This window comes from Panicum virgatum, chromosome 1K (assembly GCF_016808335.1).
Source record: "Panicum virgatum strain AP13 chromosome 1K, P.virgatum_v5, whole genome shotgun sequence".
Lineage (NCBI taxonomy): Eukaryota > Viridiplantae > Streptophyta > Magnoliopsida > Poales > Poaceae > Panicum > Panicum virgatum.
The window spans coordinates 28,185,060-28,200,861 of record NC_053136.1 but is presented as its reverse complement, the minus strand read 5'-3'; the positions used below and the strand labels follow the sequence as shown (position 1 = coordinate 28,200,861).

The following is a 15,802-nucleotide window of genomic DNA, read 5'->3' as shown; positions in this document are numbered from 1 at the left end:
GCCACTTGCTCGAGTGCTGGGCACTCGTGTACAAGGCCAGCATAGGTAGCAAGGGCGCCACGTCAGCAACACCATCTCCTCCGCCATCAGCCTGGTGATGCTGGCGCTGTACCCTGTATGTGAGGCTGTCCAATGTGTGCAAAGAAATATGCGCCCTGTTTGTTTTCGCTTAATCTATAATCTAAGCGTGGCCGAGAGAAGCGAAGATTTTCTCGATTCTCGTTTCTCGTAGTTCAAATCTCTTAAGCAGATTATCAGATAAGCAAAAATAAGCAAGACGTTTGGTGGGATTATCACTTATTTCCACCGATAAACTGATTATAATCGGAAACAAACAGGGCCATGGGCTGGCTTCTCCAGGAAGGCACTTAAGGACCTATGCCGGTTCACTGGATTGCCTTGCCGTCTGCAATGATAATTTGGTGTGGATTGGAATACTTAAATTTCAACAATATCTTACAGTATTATAATACAATCTGAGTATTTTGTTTTTGTAGGGGTTTCACATATGTTGGTCATTCAAACCTTTGTTACTTATTAATGAGATTTTTTATAGTAGTTCTATGCATTCCAATTATTTTTAAATAACTTAATTTTACGCTGGACTTGTGTCTCTAGTGAGGCGGGCAACCTTTGGGCTTCCAATACTACTACACAGGCCTACTGGGCCGCAACCTTTAAAGAGTGCACAGCTGATGGGCCTCATGATCTCCACCGTCGGATCAGCCCATCTCACCTGTGAATAAACCGCTCGCGGCCGCCCCCCCCCCCCCCCTATATAAACGAACCCTCGTTTCGCTCTCCTCTTCCCTGCGAGACCCAACCACAAGAGCGGCGGCGCGGGCGGACCAGGAGGAGGCCGCGGAGCAGCAGGAGCAGCCGGGCAAGGCCACCGCTGCCACCATGGGTGAGAGCTCTCCCCCGCCGCCCTCCGCTTCTTGTTCTGCTTGTTCATGTCCCGCGACCGGAGTTCTTGTTCTGTTTGGTTTGCGAGATGCTGATGGCTGCGGCGGCGGTTGCTTTGGATGTGTCTGTGCAGGTATCTCGCGTGACTCGATGCACAAGCGCCGGGCCACCGGTGGGAAGCAGAAGGCCTGGAGGAAGAAGCGAAAGTAATTGCCGATTCCCTCCCCCTTTCTCTTTCATTTGGACTCATTTCGGTTTGCATATTTGTAGATTTGGCTAGTGTAAGATTAGGTCATTACTATACGCGGATAGATAGATTTTGATTTCGATCTGTGATTGATCCGAGCTGTATTGTCTGCTCTCGACGAGATTAGGTGAACTCCAGTGACATTTCACTGTTTTAGATTACCCGCACCTCTGAATTATGTGGTCGCTAAATCAACATTGACTAAGTGATGTTGCTTCTAAAGAACGATGGAGTCCTGCTGTTGTCATGCAATAACGATTGTCTCCCTTTTCAATTTTATGTCTTCTTTCGAGATGTCAAATGGGGTTAACTTGACCGAATTGATAGAAGGATAGCTGTTATGGCAATGTATCATTTGAGTTGACTTGAAGTTTGAACCTTCATGTGCTGCTCGTAATGCATGATGTACAATTTTATGATTTTTCTTGTAAAACAGAGTTATTGAGGCTCTGGTAATGGGAATTGTAGTTATCAGCTAATATGGAAGTAAACCTTGGTCTATGTATTGTGCTGACTTGATTGTGCCCTAGGTATTGTGGTTTTGCTCAGAGGTTAATTCCGCTTCTCATCTGTAGGTATGAGCTTGGCCGCCAGCCAGCCAACACCAAGTTGTCAAGCAACAAGACGGTGAGGAGGGTCCGTGTCCGAGGAGGTAATGTGAAGTGGAGGGCTCTCCGCCTGGATACCGGTAACTACTCATGGGGTAGTGAGGCTGTTACCCGCAAGACCCGTATCCTGGATGTTGTCTACAATGCGTCAAACAATGAGCTTGTTCGGACCCAGACCCTTGTGAAGAGCGCCATTGTGCAAGTTGATGCTGCCCCATTCAAGCAGTGGTACCTCACTCACTATGGAGTGGACATTGGTAGGAAGAAGAAGGCCCCGGCTGCTAAGAAGGATGCTGCTGAGGTATCATTCTTTCCAACCCAAGTTCAGTGTTGGTTGTGAAATAATGTATTGTTTATTCTTTTATTTCGTGAGAGATCTGGCTACTGCACATGCTTGTGTTTACTAATTGCATATATATTTGTAGATTTCATTTTTGTGAACCGTTTGTATTGATTACTTGCTTATGCATCTGTAACTTGTTTTAGGTTTCATGGGATGATCTAATTATGATCTTTCCTTACAAATTTGGTAGGAAAAAAAACTGTGTCAATTTGTTCATGGGAGATGTTGAAATATCTGCAATTGATTTAGTATTTATGTTAACACTTTTGCAGTTAACCAAAGTACCTTTTCTATATTGTAGATCTTATGGTTCCCTTATGTAATATTTATTATTTTATTTTTATATGTACAGGGTCAAGAGGGTGAGGCCGCAGCTGAGGAAACCAAGAAGAGTAACCATGTCCAGAGGAAGCTTGAGAAGCGCCAGCAGGGACGCACACTTGACCCGCACATTGAGGAGCAATTTGGAAGTGGAAGGTTGTTGGCATGCATTGCTTCTCGCCCTGGGCAGTGTGGCCGAGCTGACGGGTAAAGAATATTAAAATTATGTTTGGGTTTCTTCTTAGCTCATGATTCTGTAGTGAATTATAGATTGTTGTGCTGGCTGTTTAGGGGCAATACTGATTTGGTTGGCATCCAGTCATTTAGATCATTTATTGGCCTCAGCTAGTTTTGAAACAAAGCCTTGTGTCACCAAATCAGCTGCTTACAATGGCATTTTCCTTTGTATTACAGTTACATCATTGAGGGTAAAGAGCTCGAGTTCTACATGAAGAAGCTCCAGAGGAAGAAGGGCAAGGGTGCCGCAGCTTAGAAGCAATATATTGTCTGGAAGGGGGCGACTTATCTTATCCTTTACTCTGGGTTTTGTTAGTCCTCAAGTGTGTTATGTCGTGTAGCAGACCTGATAAACACCAATTTTAATTTTCTGAAAGTGAATCTACTTTAGCTTCAAAGAACTGAGAATTTTCACCTGCTGTGGTTTTGTATTCTCTTGATGTTTAGGTTCACAGTTTATTGGCAGTTTGTGTTTAGCAGTTTTGGTATTCTCTTGATGTTTGGGTTCACAGATTATTGTCAGAAGGTGAAATTGGTAGCTGCTAGCCGTTCCAGCTTCTATTCTGTTAATTTGGTGGGACTAACTTATTTTAATCTTCCCATGAAAGCACAGCTGAAACCTATACTCCAAAAATGCTAAAAGCTGTGGACCATAATTCATCAGATAATCGATGCAGATGTCTAAAATAATTTTGTGTTCGTGTATAGAGATGCATCATATCAGTAAAAGCCATATAATGCTAAGAACTATGTGTAAATGAAGGAACTCAGAATGGTGAGAAGCATGTTACCAACGGATTAAATCAGCTTGTTTCCAGTGATCCAATAACAACTTGACTTCATTCTTTGCCTCCATATTTCAAATTTTACACACAATTGATAGGAGTTAGTTTGATGTCAATCCTCTGAAATAAAAGAATCTGATTTGTCTGATTCGCACCTATAGCTCATGGATTTATTCTTCTTCAAATGATTCTCTTCCCGTGATAAGCACATCAAACTGTATAGAAGACAACAATGATTCTTATGAGAGAAAAGAATAAAGATGAAATAACCACAATTGGGCAATAAGTATCATGAACTGCTCATAGCCAGGGGAATAGAGTGATAATTAACAAGATGCACATGCAGGGCTGAAGAAAAAGTGGAAATGTTGTTCAAACATATCCATAGTCACCGGAGTTCCCGGATCCCGGAACGATGGATCGAGGAACGATGAACCCGGAACGAGGAACGACATTTTCGATGCATTTTTTTCATTGTGGGAATGAAAACGTTCCTGCGTTCCCGTCCCGGAACGACCGTTCCCGGAACGTGGAACGCTGCATCGTTCCAGTTCTGCGGTGACTAAGAACATATCGATGATGCAGTGTGGCTAAAAAAGAGCATGTCTAAGATTATTAAAAATAAAGCATATCGGTGAGAGCTGCTCCTTGCAAATTTTTTGTGTCTTTACTGTTACAACATAAAATAACTGTAGAAGCTTATGTCATCACATATGCAAGAAGCACGTCGATCCACTGCGCGAGCTCGCGCTAATCAACAAAGGGCGCGCGGCCGTCGGGCGGAGGGAGGAATCCCGGCTGCTTTTTGTAGCAGATATTCGTTACAGCCGAGCGTGGCGCGCGCGCAATTAAGGCGCCTCCCGCAACAGTGGAGCCGCACTAATTAGGCAAGCTAACCAACACGGGCGGGTTGGGCGGCTAGTTCAGCGGAGGCGGTACTGGTCGAGCTCGGGCGCGGCGGCGACCGGTGGAAGCCGGGGAGGAGGAAGGAGAGAGAAGGGGGGGGGGGAGCGGAGGCGAGGGTGTGTAATGCCATGAGCATGCCGTGCGCGCTGGGTTGGGGGAATTGCCGCTTTCTGCCCCCGCGTGCCGGTTTTCCCTTTTGTTTTCTTCCTACCGCGTGACACGGGCCGGGGGGGTGCTTCGGAGGGACAGCTCGGGGAGTAGAGGTGGTAGCACCAGTACAGCAGGCAGCAGGGGTGGGCATCTGCGGAAATTCTATCCATCTTCCACAAGATTTATAGTCTATGTATCTTTCATTATTTGAGATTCGTGCAACACTATGGCCCTGTTTGGCTAGCTAGGCTGGCCAGTTCCAGCCAGCCCCAGCCGCTGGGGCTGATTTCCTTTGTGAGAGGAATTACTGTAGCCACAGTACTCCAGCGGTGGCTGATCCGTTCAGCCGAACAGGGCCTATATGGACGGTAATGATTACATCTAGATGGCACATCACGTGGCTGGCGGGGCAAGGGGATTGTAGCGCATCGCTGGGAGAGAGGGAGCAGCTGGTTGTAGTGTCCACGTGTTGGCGGTACAAATGAAGGGAGGGGACGAGAGGTTAAACGAATTCTAAACTTTCATCGGCCTTTTCTCTTCAACCGTACACCCAATTTAAAATCCATTAGAACCATTGTATTCATTAGAATTAATGCCAACAAATAAGATCCAATACTATTTTTTATTTTAACATTTCAACATTTTAATATACATTTTCAATATATTATGTCAACATTTGTAGTATACTCTTTCAGCATTTTTAAAAAAATGTTTGATTAGTTTTTTAAAGTGTTAAATTAGGTTTTTACTGTGTTGAATTAGTTTTACAAAATTGTTGTATCTAGCATCATAAAATAATTTTATAGGAAAAAAAGGAAAACACCATATTCTTATCCCTTCATTCATACACCGTCCGCGCGTCTGCCAGGTTGGTGCTTGCTGGTGCTCATGTGCCGCGTTTACCTTGTGTGCTTCTGTGTTCGGTGCCATGGGCAGTGCACTGTTGGGCTTAGATGGGCTGTGCGATACAGTGCTTTTCTGTCTTCCGGTAGATGGATAGGAAGCCCCGGGCATCTGGAGGGGAGGAGGAGGGGGTGGCGATGGTCAGGATTCCTATCCATCTTCCGGAAGGTAATTTCTTACACACCTTCCACTTTAAAATTCGTGCGGAGTTAATGTAACGATTCAGATCGAATGCGCTGTAGACGGACAAAAGGTAGGCCGACCGATGGACCGGCACGCGCATGAGATGTGCTAGTCCGGTAGGGCCTGGGAGTCCAGGAGGTGAGCAATGCAGGTTGGACAGGTCACAGATGGCAACCTCTGGCTGGAGGATGGGTGCTGGATTTCCATATTTCAAACTTAATTTTCTTCCAAACCACACGTCTAATTTTAATTCTGTTTGAACTATTATGTTGTTTAGAATTATTTTAACGAAATGAGATCCAATATCACTATATTTTTTTTTCTATTACGCTATTTTAAAATGCAAACATTTTAAATCAACTATTTCAACATTTGAAGTATACTATTTCAACATTATTATAAAAAATGTTGAACTAATTTATTCAAAATGTTGAACTAGATCTATACAATGTTGAATCTAGTATTTTTACAATATTGACATATACTATGTCAATATCTGCTCGTGTTTTCTTTTGAAAAAAAAGAGAAATAAATGTCATAGTAGCTGAGCTGGAGAAAATTACTACCATGCTGGTGTCTTTTTTTTCTATTCTGCTATTTTAAAATGCAAACATTTTAAATCAACTATTTCAACATTTGAAGTATACTATTTCAACATTATTATAAAAAATGTTGAACTAATTTATTCAAAATGTTGAACTAGATCTATACAATGTTGAATCTAGTATTTTTACAATATTGACATATACTACGTCAATATCTGCTCGTGTTTTCTTTTGAAAAAAAAGGGAATAAATGTCATAGTAGCTGAGCTTGAGAAAATTACTACCATGCTGGTGTCATTGATGATGCCCGAAAATTTATTGGTGTGGTCAAGTATTGCTGCCTTGCTCTCTCCTCCGTTGCAGGCGTGTGCTCCCGCAGCAGTCAAAAAAAGATTTTGGACCGTTTCGGGCCTGATAATTGTATAAAATTGGGCTGCTAATAAATTAAAGATCATTCGGTTAACTTTCTTCCACAAGACGCATAGGAAGCCCCGGCGATGGCTGTACCAGTAATCCAGGCTTCCTAGCGCCGCTGTACCAGTAGAAGACAAATTCAATCATTGAGTACGCTTAACCATTCATACTGAAACACACAAGAAAGAAACACTACTACAGAATAGGCTTTTGTTCCAGGCCATTTGTCCCGGCAGCCTTTGGGCCCGGGACAATAGGTGGCTTTTGTCCCGGATCCAACGGCTAGCCGGGCCAGCGTGGGGGGGGGGACAGGGGCCTTTTGTCCCGGTTGGAGGCACCAACCGGGACAAAAGGCCCCCCTTTTGTCCCGGTTGGTGTCTCCAACCGGGACAAAAGCCATTGGCCCCCTTATCCTCCTCCCTCTCCCCCGCTCGAGCTATTCCGCTCACTTGTTTCTTGCTGTTCTTGGCTCGGGAGAGAGGAGTTCTTACTCATTTCTACACCACATTTGTGAAGATCTTTGATTCCCCGTCCATCCATCAGCGCTAAAGATTTGGGGCTTGTTTTTCTCTTCTTCCTTGGCTTGTATAGCTCATTTCATGCTTTAGAAATAGAGAAAATGTGTAGCTAGCTCATTTCTTGTACATTTAGCTAGATTGCATATGTAGGTGTCATTTTCTTTTAGATTTAGATGAGTATGTGGATAGTAGAAATTTTTAGAATGAGTGTAGACACTTCATGTGATGTACTTGTATATATGACCATATTGTGGATAGTTGATTTTTGTATTCATGAATGAATTAATGAAATGAGTATATTAGATTTTTTGTATTATGAATGGATTATTTTGACACTCTAGTGATGTATTTATTCAGGCTCACATTGAAACCATCTAGAAGCTAAAAAAAATCTTTATTTCGAAACAAGTATACGTCGTTAATCTCCATCCAACGGTGATGGCACTATCTTTCGGGGATACACGATGCGGTATAAGGACATCGCGAATCGGTTGGTCGCATCACCAGCACTTCCGATTGATAAGAAGACAGCATTTGACGCAGTCAGCATGGCCGTTGTTGTACTGAGAGCATATCAACGAGCACGCTGCCTGTGCCAAGGCCTATTAATCGTAAATGTTGGTGCTGCGACTGGCCGATTGGTGACATCCTTGTACTGCACCGTGTCCCCCCGAAAGGCAGTGTCATCACCGCAGGGTTGAGGTTACTGACATATACATTTTCAGAAATAAAGGTTTATTTTTCTTTTAGAGGGTTTCTGGATATTGAAAAGAGTGTACTTCTGGATACTTTATGTGTTATATATATTATTTTTTATATTTTTCACTTAATTACCAGACTCAATTATAATTTTCATTCAATAATGGATTACTCAACTAATTTTATTTATTTCATAAAATTACATTCACATTAACACACTATACTCTCTCACTAACACACACAATCTCACTAACACACACTATCTCTCAAACTCACATACTACTCATTAATATCATGAAATTGCTTAATTTTATCTAAAATTCACTTTTTAAACGTTAATATCGTGATAGAATCCACTTTCTGTCGAAAAGCAACAGTTTGAAAAAAATTGTTCACCTAATATATTTTTGCATGGTCAAAATAACAAATATGATTTCAAAAAAGTTAGATATTTCGTTGACCCAATCACTTGAATGAAAATTAATTATTTTTGTTGCGTGTATCAAATTTATATAGAGATAAGAAATTTTGTTCCATAATTTTTGGAATCATAATTTTATTAACTGAATTAACAAATGAAAGACAATTTTAAAAGAGAAGTAAAAAGAAACAAAAACAAACATAAGATTTGGCGGGACCGAGGGAAAATGGGCCCCTTTTGTCCCGGGTGGTAGATCCACCCGGGACTAAAGGTGGGCCGCGGGTTGGGAATTTTCCCGGCCTGACCAAAATCATCTTTAGTCCCGGGTGAAGTCACCACCTGGGACAAAAGGCCCTTTTGTCCCGGGTGGTGGCTTCACCCGGGACAAAAGGCCCCCATCCTATATATCTCCCATTCCTCCGCCTTCCTCCAGCACTTGGTCAGTTCTTGATCTCCGCCTCGCTCGTGCCGCCGCCGTCCCTTGCGCCCACCACCTCTTGCTCGCCGCCGTCGTTGTCCCGGAGCGCCGCCGTCCCCCACCACCAGAGGATGCGCCGACCGAACTCCGCCGCCGCACTGCGCCGCCAGTCCCGAGGTCCGCCATCCCCGAGCACCGCCCAGAGCTCCGCCGTCCCCGAGCGCCGCCCAGAGCTCCGCCGCCTGAAGCGTCCCCACATAAGAGAAGACTTAAATGTGTTACAAACATCAGTCCCAGGAGGCTGATGACACATTTATTACATCAGATGGTTCATTACCGTACAACTCTACGCGGTAGTGAGCAGAGAGGCGCCACTATCGCGAGGATTACAATCCACACACACGCAACGATATTAAATATAAAAAGAAGGTCATCAGAGTCTTGCGTCATGCGGTATCTCCTGCGGGTGACCCAAATCCACAGGCAAGGCTGGGTGCAGGACGGTACCCCTACTCAACGTCGTCGGGTACAAGGTTTGGATCTTCTTCTGTAAAAATAAATAATGGGGTGAGTACAAATCTACTCAGCAAGTCCAACCACACCCACGGACAGGGTATAACAGAATATAATGCACATGGTAAATCAAGGATAAGGCTAGGGTTTGATTTGCGGAAAGCAATATTTTATACAGGGGTTCATTTGCAAGAAAGCATTTTTCCCAAAACCAGTTTTCTTATACCGAGTAACACGAGGGGTTGATCCCCATGGGATCCAAGTTTTAAGCTGCTACCGGACTCCTCATCCGCCGTATCACACGGCACAGCTGCTGGGCACATTTCCAAAACAACTCACGCCAACCCATCCCAAAGTAAACACTAGTTATGCGACCACACCGTAACTCGCCCAGTACCGTGGGCACGGCTATTCGAATAGATTCTTAACTCTGCAGAGGTGTGCAACTTTACCCACAAGCGGGGTACCGCAACTTGATCACCTTAGTGTCGGTGCAGATCCCAACAAAGCCCTTACCCACCTTAGCTAGACCTGACTAGCCATTACGGGATGCACCAAGGGGTCATCAACCTTTCACCTAGGTTTAACCGGGGCATAAGTCACACGGGGCTTATCCCTTTTCCTTAGTCACCTGTTGCTCTCAGCTCTCCTGATGGCTATCAGACTAATTAGTGGGATTTATGCTAAGCCGTTGCCCATACAACGGTCGAGTGGTTTGCACGATAGTGGAGTTAGGTGAGATGACACACCAACTCGGTCCTTAGGGGTGACAAGATGGATATCTCCCTTCCTTGCTCTGCCACACCGGCACGAGCACACCAAACGGCAAATCACACTGAAATGCCATCCATCCCGTCTAGACTCATCTTTCGAAAATCCACTTTTATCCCTTCCCACACACACACACCTTTTCTTTGTAAAACAAGTTGTATTGTGTATAAGATCCTAAGCGTTCTAGCAGCGATTAATGTCCAAACAAAACCAGACATTAATCTAGGTGGTCAAGGAATGGTTATAACAAATCAAGGGGTGGCTATCCAACCGTGTTTTCAGCGTGCAAAACATATGCAATTTTGCAAAACAGGCCAATAGGTTGTGTTTATAAAATCTAGGACAAAAGCATGCATCAAAGGATGGGATTGAACTTGCCGTCTTCGAAGCCTTCGGGGAAGTCCTGATCATGGTGCTGTCCTTCGGGCTCGGGATCGCAGAACTGATCCTCGTTCGCTTGCTCACAATACTGCTTGTCAACAGGCTCTCCTTCGTTCCCACCGTGATCTATGACGCATACAAACAAACACACAATCAAGAAAAAGAAATAAAAGCTTTATCGTTGAGCTCGATTCAGAAATCATTAAGATATGGAGATAGGAGTGATATCTTTGGGTGGTTTCTTAATGGCACGGTCCAAAACTATATTAGAAAAGGCGTGGTAAAGTTTCGGGTCGATCGGAGATGGTTTGACACATGAAATGATAAGTCAACGGGGTGTTAGGGTTTAAACAAGGGTCCAGGGACCTGTTTGTAAATATATTTGAGAAGGCAGGGGCTTGGTTTGTATTTTAGAACCTATTTGGGTTATTCTAAAAGTTTAAGGACTAAATTAGAATTACGTTTATATGGAAAAAGGGTTTATTTGGAAAAATAAACTTAGGTAAGGTTTCTTTTGCAAAATGGCTAAATGTGGGGGGGTTTCTTTAAGGAATAAGAGGGAGGGGAGGGGCTTTTGGGCAAAAAGCCCTCTCTTCTTCCTCCTCCCTCCCGGTCGGAACAGAGGATGGGGATTGGGGGCGTCGGCGGCGCCAATCCCGGCGGCCAGGGGCTCGGGGGTGGCTCCGGGGTGAGGGAGAAGGGAGAGAGGGGCCCGCGAGGTCGATTCCCGGTGAGAGACAACATGTCGCAGTCTCTTTGTAGCTCCACACGAGAGAGACAACTGAAATTTTTTAGTGGCAAACCCTGGTGAGAGATGCGAGTGCGATTCAGGAATCGAACTCGCGCCTGCTGCGCACCCACCGGCTGCGCTAGCCACCCGAGCGCTGCTCGGTTCTCACTCTCTCTCACCATCTGACCGAAGGGGTGGGTACCGACTGCCGAGGCCTAATGACACGCTGCCGGCCCTGCCCCGCTGCCAACCTAGTTTTTAAATTTCTGACAATCCTACTCCTAGCAAAGTGTTGCACCATGTATAGATGTAGTATACTCCAAATTACTCCAGATAGAATCTCCATCCATCTCTTTCTCCCCCAACAGCCTTCTGTCCAGCGGCGGCTAGCTCCCCTTTTGTTGCTTTCTTCCTTTCTTTTCGGTGGCCTCCATTTGATTTCATTTTCTCCCATGGTAAGCACCTGCCGCCGGACAGGGGCCGGCGGGCGGGCGACCTGCTTTCCCGCCTTGGACGCGAGCAGTGACCTGATAAAGATGCACAACACAGGGATGGAGCCATGGAGCAGCAGCGGCAGCGGGGGTTCATGATTAAAAAAAGGCCCCTTCGCATGCATCCATGACTGCATATGAGTATGACCCAGAGTGAGGCAAGCCTGTTTCGTCACCGGGGCAAAAGCTCCTCCCGGTTCAGCCTATCCGCACTCGTCATACTCTATTTCTGTCCCCTAAAAAAATATTATGTTCTAACTATTAAGATTCTCTTTTCTATATTCAGTTTCTCCGCATCCATCATCCACTATATCTCATACTCTATACCAACTACCCACATGTGGGCCCCACGCGTCAGCCTCACCCCTCGAAATCCACCCGCACCCTCTCTCCCTCCCCCATCCTTCTCCGTCCATGTCCCCTTTCTCTCTGTATCTCTCTCTCCCTATCCCCGGTGCCGCTCCTCCCTCCCCGGTCTCCCTCCCTCTCTTTGGCTCTCCGCGGGGCTGGCGGCTCCCCTGCTCCCTTCGCTAGGCGCCGCCAGGAGCTCGCCCTCCCCACCGCGGAGGACGGCGTACGCGGAGGCCACGGCGGGCGTGCGTGGAGGCCACGGCGGGCGCGCGCGGCGGGCCACAACGACGGCTCGAGCTCCGGGCGGGGTCATTGCGTGGCGGGCCAAAGTGAGGGCAGACGGCAAAGGCGCGAACGGGGACAGCGGCGGCCTTGCTCCCCTGCTCGCGGCTTTGCTCCCTCCGCACCCGAACGACGCCCCCCGCTCTCCCTCCCCCCACGTGGTGCCTCCTCTGCATCGCGGCGCGGAGGAGGCCGGCGTCGCGGCCCGGGCGGGCGAGCAGCGTGCCGCCGTGGGTAGACGGCAGCAGGCCATGGCCTCCTCGTCCTCCTCTCTGTAGCGGACTCCTCTCCGCACACGCCTGCTCCTCCCGGCGGCCATGGGCGGCGCGGCCCTCCCCCTCGGCCGCGGACGACATGACACGGGCGGCGGACCTCGCCAGCATGGCCGGGCTCAATCGGCGCGCACGCTGTCGAGGCGCTGGGCGACGCGCCCGTGGCCCACGATGGGCAACGGAGCAGGGGAGCTCGGCCGCGCATGGTGGCGCCGCCGTTCTTGGCACTCCGCAGCTCCTCCGGCCACTCCACGCCAGCCACCACGACGTCACGGCGGGGCTCCGGCCAGGCGGCCCTTGCTCTGTGGCAGGGGAGGACCGGCATGCGGCCCCTACTTCGTGGCGAGGCGGCCAGCGTGTGGCCCCTACTCGAGCTCCGACCCCTACTCCGCAGCGGGGAAGGACCGTTGCTCCGTGCTCCCTTGCTCCATGCTCCCAACGCCAGTGCTCCCTTGCTCCGTGCTCCCAACGCCGGTGCTCCGAGCCCTGTGCTACATGCCGGCGGATCAAGCCACGCCGCGCAGGTTGGTGGCGTCCGGATCCGCGCGCGGTGGCCATGGCGGCTGCGGCGGCAACAGCAGCAGCAGCTTCGGGCGCCGGCGACCTCGAGCTTCGAGTGGTTGGGATGGCGCGAGGTGCATGGGCCCCGCGCCATGTCGGTGCGTTGCGGATGAGCGCTACCTTCGCTCGATTTGCGGGACCTCGCCTTGTCCACAATGATACCGGACCAGTTACCGTCCCCCGCTGCAGCCTTTTTTCCTCTAAATCGGTACTGGAGGCTATTGACGGCCATTGTTTCACGTTCCGACCGTCAACTTCTCGAGAATAATCGAGCTTTACACTATGTTCTATTCATATTTTATTTAATTTTAATAACTTCCACAAATTTTGGATGAGTTTTGATTTCAAGAGAACACATGCCGAAAGAGAACGAATCTGGGCAAAAATCCAGGCCGACCGGCCTATCCTAGGCTGGCCGGCCTGGCACCTCCACACACCCAGCCACGTCTTCGATCTAGGGGCAATGTCATGCACTCAAGTGCCTCTGAGCCAAAGATTGGATGTCGGTTTGATCGAATGGACCGAAAGGCTTGCACAAGAATCAAAGGACCCACCATTCAGTGCGAAGACATGTCCATGTCATCGATCCACTTCCCTGGAAGATCACAAGTGTCCACTCGCAACGTCGGTGCAACGGAGGTCCGAGGAGAGCCAGAGGGAGGCCGGCCGGCCTCCCCTAGGCCGGCCGGCCTAGCACGTGCGGGCATTGAGGCTACGCAATTGTCACCGACTCCAAGAAGGAATTAGGAACGTCCACGCAAAGGCGGTGGCCAGATGGCCACACTCCTAGGCCAGCCGGGCTAGGAGAGGTCGGCTGGCCCCACCTTGCAGCCACTCGAGCCCCGACTTCGCGTGGAAGATAAGCTCAACTGTCACAACTGCCTCCAACCGATGCCACGTGCTTCACCTGCTCAGAACCGATCTTGGAAGGCTATAAATAGAACCCCCATCCATCACTTGCAACACACACCAAAGGAGTTCTCTCTTCTCACTTTTGCTTTCTAGAGTAGATTAGGTAGTGTGGGAGTTAGAGTCGAGTCGTGCTTGTCTCGGGATTCTGGAGTCGTCATCGGAAGTCTGTATACGCTCTTGTATCTTTTCCTTTGACATTTATAAATATAATTATCTTCTTTATCTTTTCGAGTCAGCTTTACTTTCTGCATTATTTATCTTTTCAAGTTATCTTGCTTGTGTGCGGAAGTAAGTTCCTTTAGCTTAGGCTTTGTATCTTTCTTGTTTATCGGGATCTTATCTTACTGGTTTTCTCGCCCAGACTAGGGAACTCAAGTTAGGTTCTTAGGTTGAGGGGGATTTCTCTTAAACGCGTCAAGCGTTCAAGAGAAATCCTAACACTGAGTACGGACGTGGTGTCCGAGCTTAGTGTTAGCTAGAAAGTGTGTTTCATCCCATGGTACCGTTGTGGTAGGTGGCAGGTGGTGACAGCCCTGTCCGTCCCTTGTAGTCCACCACGTTCGGATATTTTTATAGCAGTAGTGCCGACTGCCATTGGACTCCCTTCTCACCACAGTCTGAGTCCTTCTCTGAGGCCGCCGAAGTAAGCTCTAGGTTCCCGATAACTAGTTAGAAGCAAGGTTTAATCTAGAGAGGCTAGCTCGATAGTTTAGAAGTGTTTTAGAAGTCTTTCTCGCTCGTTGTCCTCTCAGCTGCTTACCTCTCTAAGGATTAGAGTCTCCTATGTCAGACGGTCATCGTGGCCATTATCTTATCTATCATATCAGGCTTACCCCCACTAAGTTAGTCAGTTGATATCTCTAGTAGGGTTTGTCATTCAATTCTTCGATACTCTTTGCCATAGTGCTTCCCTGAGGAAAATTACGATACCCTGAAATACTCCAAGGTGAAGTGCTACAACGATGATTTTATATGCTTGCAGAATCTATATTCTATTGAGCATAAGAAACACCAACACAGAGATGATAGCCTCAGGACGCAAAGCCTGCCCCCCCCCCCCCCTTTTGTACTGAGCCCCAGCCCCCAGCCCCGGTGGAAGGAAGCCAGCTAGCCAGCGCGAGCGGCGAGGGCAGCTCAGGTCAGCTCAGCCACCACTGTGGTACGATGCTCAGCTGCTGGTCACTGGCTGCTGCCATCTGCCATGCTGCTAGGCTTTCATGTGATGCCAATATACATTTTCTTTAACCTCCCCGCTTCTCTTCCTGCCATGCTGCTTTAGCGTTTAATTATGGTATAATTAGACTAATTAGATTCGTCTCGTAATTTACAAACAAATTATGTAATTAGTTTTTTATTTCGTCTTGATTTAATACTTCATATATGTAAGATTCTTATTCGATGTGATAATTTGAAATTTTAAATTTTACAATTAAACAAGGCCTCAGTAGCTTTGCTGTACTGCATGTATATTAATTGCCCCTGCCATAAAACCGCACGCAGCAGCGGCCAGCACTCGCTCGGGAGCTGATCGAAAGGGAGCCCAGAGAAATGATGGCCTTGATGCCACGGCACGTGTTGCCATTTGCCCGATATGTCCTTGTAGAGAAGATCTCACGCATGTACCGGCTCGCACAGGCCACATCGCGTCCGTCACGGTGGCACCACCACTGACTGGCGCCCGAGTAGCTGGTTGGGGTGCGACATTACAGCGCCGCTCGGGAACACACGCGAGAGTCAAGAGAGAGCGCCATTTATCACAAGCGGACACCGCATCCGGTACGGCGGCGCTGTGTGCGAGTATGCTACGCGTTACTGTGGTGGCGCTGCGGCGTGGCATCGCGCCGACCGGCGGCCGTAGCTGATATGTCAGATTACCCGGTCGGGCGGTGGTGGGACGGACTCTAGGGTGCAGGCTGTGAGCGGGCATTGACTCC

The 15,802-nt window shown here is 47.8% G+C and overlaps 1 protein-coding gene across 2 annotated transcripts; it reads left to right on the top strand.

Annotated features, from left to right (window-relative positions):
• The first annotated feature begins 783 nt into the window (after positions 1-783).
• LOC120701169 (40S ribosomal protein S8) lies at positions 784-3,223 on the top strand. Of its 2 annotated transcripts, XR_005685993.1 has the most exons (6): positions 784-907; positions 1,040-1,112; positions 1,729-2,062; positions 2,457-2,632; positions 2,840-3,026; positions 3,069-3,221. XR_005685993.1 is itself a non-coding variant. In XM_039985314.1 (5 exons), the coding sequence occupies exons 1-5, from the start codon at positions 904-906 to the stop codon at positions 2,916-2,918; spliced, it is 666 nt and encodes a 221-aa protein (XP_039841248.1). In that variant the 5' UTR covers positions 784-903; the 3' UTR covers positions 2,919-3,223. The 2 variants fall into 2 exon arrangements, 1 of the variants encoding a protein (XP_039841248.1); XM_039985314.1 differs by having other exon boundaries at positions 2,840-3,223.
• The last annotated feature ends 12,579 nt before the right edge of the window (positions 3,224-15,802 follow it).

Excerpts from the sequence above, each read along its gene's own strand:
- LOC120701169 (XM_039985314.1), top strand. Across the intron at positions 1,113-1,728 it reads GCCTGGAGGAAGAAGCGAAA|GTATGAGCTTGGCCGCCAGC; the intron begins GTAATTGCCGAT and ends TCTCATCTGTAG. Across the intron at positions 2,633-2,839 it reads CAGTGTGGCCGAGCTGACGG|TTACATCATTGAGGGTAAAG; the intron begins GTAAAGAATATT and ends TTTGTATTACAG.